General features: G+C 48.8%; 1 protein-coding gene across 1 annotated transcript; it reads right to left on the reverse strand.

Annotated features, from left to right (window-relative positions):
• Positions 2,641-3,870, reverse strand: LOC110269456. The gene has a single exon (XM_021117286.1). The coding sequence runs from the start codon at positions 3,868-3,870 to the stop codon at positions 2,641-2,643; it is 1,230 nt and encodes a 409-aa protein (XP_020972945.1).

Genomic DNA, 5,746 nt, shown 5'->3' on the forward strand with positions numbered 1-5,746 from the left:
AAGGCCTTTCCGCCGATATGGTGGCCGCAACACCCCTCATGGACTTCCCTTAATACGTAGTCCGTCTGGTCTGGGCGTAGGCATTTCAATAGAGGTTGGTTCAGTCCTCTTTTGAATAATTGGCCCTGTACTATTATATACTTGGCCGCCTCCCTCCTTAACGCTTTTGCGGCCTTGCAGTCGTCGGGAAGCTTGCCGTTTTCCAAAAAGTCGGTAATTAGGTCGATCCATAAGGGAATGACGTCTGCTCGGGTCACGCACAGGGCGACTGTTGGCTCTTTTACCAATCCTTGGATCAAAGACCGGTTTCCCATTCCTGGCTTTGTGCTGGCTAGTTTTGATAGAAGGTCGGCTCGTGCGTTCCTTTCCCTTGGAACATGCTGCACTACGACCTCATCGAAATCCTTGCTTAAACCCCTGACCTTTTCCAGGTATTTTTGTAGCAGGGAGTCCTTGGCTTGATAAGTTCCATTGATTGGGGAGGTGACAACTTGAGAGTCGCTATTTACCTCTACTCTGGTCGCCCTAACTTCTTTTGACAATAGCAGGCCGCCAATAAGGGCCTCATATTCCGCCTGGTTGTTAGAGACCGGGAACTCGAACTTGATGGACTGCTCGTACACCATTCATGTCGGGCTTTCAAGGATTATCCCTGCTCCCCAAAACATTTGGTTGGAAGCTACATCAACATGGAGTTTCCACCGTATGCCCGGGGCCTCATGAGGGTCTCCAGTTACTTCCACTAGAAAGTCGCCCATAGCCTGGGCCTTAATTGCATGTCTGGTTCATAATGCAGGTCATATTGAGACAGCTTGACTGCCCAAGTCATCATCCGTCCTACCAGGTCGAGCTTTTGCAAGACTTGGCAGATCGCTTGATCCGTCCTGACGATTACTTGATGTCCCTGGAAGTATTGCCGCAACCTTCGGGACGAGGTCAGTAGTGCATAGGCTAGATTTTCCAATTTGCTGTACTTTAACTCTGCACCTTGCAATGCTTTGCTTATAAAGTAGACTGGCTGTTGGACCCTTCCTTCTTCTCGGACAAGGACGACCGCCAAGGCTTCGTCCGTTACTGCCAAATACAGAATAGCGTCTCGCCGTCCTTGGGCTTGCCAAGGATTGGTGGTGCCGAAAGTATGCTTTTGAAGTGGTTGAAAGCCTCTTCACATGCTAGGGTCCATTCGAAAGCTATTCCTTTTTTCATGAGGTTGAAGAATGGAAGGGCTTTGGCCGCCGATGCCCCGAGAAAACGAGATAGGGCTGTGAGCCTCCCGGCCAACTTCTGTACATCCTTGATGCACCCCGGGCTTGTCATTCGCAAAATAGCTTCACATTTGTCAGGGTTGGCTTCAATCCCCCTCTGGGTTATCATGAAACCCAGGAACTTCCTGGCTACCATGGCAAAGGCGTACTTTAGAGGCTTAAGCCTCATGTTGTGCTTCCGGAGAGACGTGAACACAACCTTTAGGTCATCGACTAGGTCTCCCGATTGGCCGGTTTTTACCAAAATGTCATCTACGTACACCTCTACCGACTTTCTGATCAGGTCACTGAAAACCTTGCTCATCAACCTTTGGTAAGTCGCTCCCGCATTCTTCAATCCGAATGGCATTACCTTGTAGCAGTAAGTGCCACCTGGCATTACAAACGCCGTTTTCTCCTCGTCCGGCTGGTGCATCGGTATCTGGTTATAACCAGAGTACGCGTCCATGAAACTCAGAAAATGATATCCCACGGTCGCGTCCACTAAAGCATCAATGTTGGGGAGGGGGAAGGAGTCCTTAGGGCATGCCTTGTTGCGGTCAGAGTAGTCTACACACATCCTCCACTTCCTGTTGGCTTTCTTGACTAGGACTACATTCGATAGCCAGGTCGAGTAGTCTAGTTCCCGGATGAACCCTGCTTGTAGCAAGCCGGCCGTTTGCTTGGCCACCTCATTAGCTCTCTCCTAGGACATCTTCCTTCGCTGTTGGGCTACGGGCTTCGCATCTGCTTTCACGGCTAGGTGATGCAACATAAGCTGAGGGTCGACCCCCGGCATGTCGCAGGTGTCCAGGCGAACAAGTCGCCATTTGCTCGAATCATCTCTATCAAAGGTCTTTCAGATTGTGGGGGAGGTTCTTATTCACAAAAGTGAACTTGTCCTCCGAGTCCCCGACCCTAAACTTTTCCAAGTCTCCTTCAAGCTCCGGTCTCAGTTTGTCGTCAATCCTAGCGTCTAGGTAGGCTAGGAAGACCCCAGACGCCTCCTTCGACTTCTTCCTTAGGGAAAGGCTGGCGTTGTCGCACACGACCACCGTTTCCAGGTCTCCCCTAAGGGATCCCACCGATCCATCATCGGCTACAAACTTCATGATCAGCAGCTTAGTGCATATTACCGCACAGAACTTGTTGATTGTTTTTCTCCCCAAGATAAGGTTGTAAGTCGTAGAGTCCCTTAGAACGATAAACTCCGCCATTAGCGACCTCTTTCCTTGACCTCCTCCTATGGAGACTAGGAGGGAGACTATCCCGTCAGATTTTATAAAATTATCTCCTAGGCCAACCACCCGTACTGATGAGTTTTCAAGTGGAGGCCCAGGGCGTCAAACACGTTTCGGAACATAATGTTGGAGTCAGCGCCGGTGTCAATGTGAATTCACTTTACCAAACCCGTTCCCACTCTTGCCGTGATTACCATGGGCGGGTTCTCCGGGATATTGTGGAACCATTGGTCCTCTGTTCCGAATGATATCCTTGGGGTTCTCCTGAGGGAGGGTCCATGGTTAGTTGATGATACGGCCAGAATCTTGGCGTCTTTCTTTGCTGCTGACTTCGATCTCGATGCTATGTCTCTTTCGACTATGAGATTCACAACAGTGAGGCTGCTGTCGTTGTCTTCTTCAGGCTCTTGCCTTGGCTTCACAACACGGCTTCTGTCATCGTCAGATCGGTCGCGCTCTTGCCTCCTGGATTCTCTTATGAACTGTGAGAACTCCGCCAGTTTGCCTTCACGAATTGCCTGTTCCAAAGCGTCCTTCAAGTCAAAGCAGTCTTGGGTTTTATGGCCGAAACCTTTGTGGTAGTCACAGTAGAGATTCTTGTTTCTGCCAGTTCTGTCCTTGAGCTGGCGGGCTTTTGACAAGATGCCTTTGTCGGCTATCTGTTGGTATACCTCAACGATCAGGGCCATCAGAGGAGTATAGTTTGTGATTCTTCTTACTCGTGGGAAAGGTTTGAAGGGTTTAGTCGGCCCTCCGTCCTTGGAGTGCTCCTTGGGCCTTTCCCCGTTTCCGGGCTGGCGATTAGGAAGATGGGCGGGCTGCCATTTGTTGGCCGCCACCACTTGGCTGACCTCCTCGTCGTTGATGTATTCTCTCGCCATATTCTGAATTTTCTGCATGGTCCACACATGTTTGGTAGCGAGGTATTTTCTGAAGTCTTCATTTAACAGCCCGTTCGTCAGACACAAGCTGGCCACCGAGTTGGTCAAGCCATCAATCTCTAGGCACTCATCGTTGAACCTATCAAGATACTTCCTAGTCGGTTCCCCATTTCTTTGGGTCACCCTTGGAAGGTTGATCAGGTGCTTGGCTTTGGCAATGCGTGTGGTAAATTGTGCTAGAAAGCCACGGGTTATATCCGTGAAAGTCATCACGGACTTTTGAGGGAGCGCGTTGAACCATCGAATTAACGGTCCTACCAGGGTCATGGGAAAAGCGCGACATCTCACCTCATCACCCACATCCTCCAGGTTCATCCTGGCCTCAAAGGCCGTTAGGTATTCCTGGGGGTCCTGGGTTCTGTCGTATCTCATGTCCGTTGGCTTGTTGAAATGTTTTGGCAGCTGGACCTCAGGAATGGAGTGGTGAAAAGGGGTTGCTCCCATGATTATGGGATTTCGTCGCCTTCTCGGTCTCTCCCTACTCTCTTCTCGGTCTTCCTCCTCAGCGTGAGTCGCTAAGGGCCGAGTGTAGATTATGGGGTTTTATCGCCTCCTCGGTATTTCCCTACTTTTCCCTTGGCCTTCTGACTCCACGCGGGTCGGGGGGATCGGGAACCCAGTGTATGCCTGGCGTGGTTCCTTCGTGGACTTCTTCCTCGGGTTTCCCCTCTCCTTTGAGGAGATCGGACACGAGGTTCACTCGGGCCGGGCTGGTAGCGCTCCCTGGTCGCCAGCTTCCTCTCAAGGTTTTGCACCCTGTGGCACAACTCCTACATTATTCTCGCGTTGTCACTTCCCATTCCTCCGAAAGGACGCCTTTCCCGGGAATGGGAGGGAAGCTCATTCCCACGGGAGGGGGATCTCGTGCGTTCGCGGGAGGAAGCCAAGGAGGCCACCCTACTGGTTCGGTGAGCGTTCTTCTCTACGTGCGGCTCGCTTCCCTTTTGCCCTTCCACTGGACCCAAAAGAAAATCCATTCACGCAGAGGTCCCATAGACGGCGCCAATGTTCGGTCAGTTCCTGAACAGGTCGGATGCCCTGGATACACGGGGGTGATGGGGAACCTGGATCCGGGTCGCTCGTGCGTGATTGGACCTTCCGAGCAAACGTTGAAGGGAGAGGAATGGAGCTCGAGGATCTCCCGGGCTGATGAAGTGGTGAGGGGAGAGCCACCTGCAAAAGGGACTCCGACGTTCAAGTCAGAATCCGTACAAGGCGGCAGAAAAAGTGAGGGTTAAGTGACATACCTCCGGGAGAGGGGTAGGACCCTCCTCCTATGTAGTCTGTACTAGGACGAGTCCCATATTGAAAAGACCCACTTTCTAAAAAGCTTCCTTCCCCAACTATCAGGTGCCAGGTAGAAGGGGTGACGACGCCTAGGTTACTTGGTTCGGATCTTTCCAACTCGTCGGGTCAGCGGACTTGGACACAGGTCCAACTGAGCCGGACCAGAACAAGTTGATATTTCAAATATATGCATGTGATTGTTACATAGAGATAGAAGCATAAAAGATAAGAATTATATGGTGCCCCAAAGTTCCAACCGAACTCACTCACAATATAATCGTTTTAGATATCATTCTGTATATTTATGGTATCTTTTTGTATCTTATAAATCAGAGCAGTAATGTTCATTAGTTTGTCATCGTTGATTCCAACAGTACCTTCCTCATAATGTCCTCATAAATTATGCAAAATGATCATATAATAATGCGTGCAACGCTAAATCTACTAATTAGTATTCAATACAACCATTCCAATCACGTTTACTTCGTTACTAGTATTTTGGTCATAATAACATTACAAAAATAATTTTTTTTAAAATTATATCAGTTTTATTCTGATATGATAAATTATAGTAAAAAAGATTTATAAAATTAAACTATTTTTACAAAGATAAGATTAATTACCCAAATCAATTCCCAAGGATTTTAAAAGCGAAAATTTTAGTTTTTAAGAAAAATTAATACACAGATCAATCTCTACCTTTTTTTCTATCAGACATAATGGTCTCTAGTCTATTAGTGTGACTCACTAACAGAGAATGTTGAGTTGGCACGTAAACTCACACACGTGGCAGTTGAATAACAAAACAGTCCTTGGCCTTGTAATAAAAAACGGTGTTGTTCCTAATGGAGGTCTCGTTCTTCATCACTAAAGCTCCTCATAAAACCCTAGTTTTTCATCTCTAGGAATTGAAACCTCCAAGTTCATCAAAGCGTGTCTCACCATCATCCCTGCCGCCGCGTTTCGCAAGATGTTGTCACAGCTCAAGAATTTTGCTGGCGACGTCTCCTGGCTTCTCCGTGTATCCGCCCCT

This window comes from Arachis ipaensis, chromosome B03 (assembly GCF_000816755.2).
Source record: "Arachis ipaensis cultivar K30076 chromosome B03, Araip1.1, whole genome shotgun sequence".
NCBI classification, from domain to species: domain Eukaryota; kingdom Viridiplantae; phylum Streptophyta; class Magnoliopsida; order Fabales; family Fabaceae; genus Arachis; species Arachis ipaensis.

Bases quoted from the DNA above. Each gene is read 5' to 3' on its own strand.
- LOC110269456 (XM_021117286.1), bottom strand. From the start codon at position 3,870: ATGGGAGCAACCCCTTTTCACCACTCCATTCCTGAGGTCCAGCTGCCA.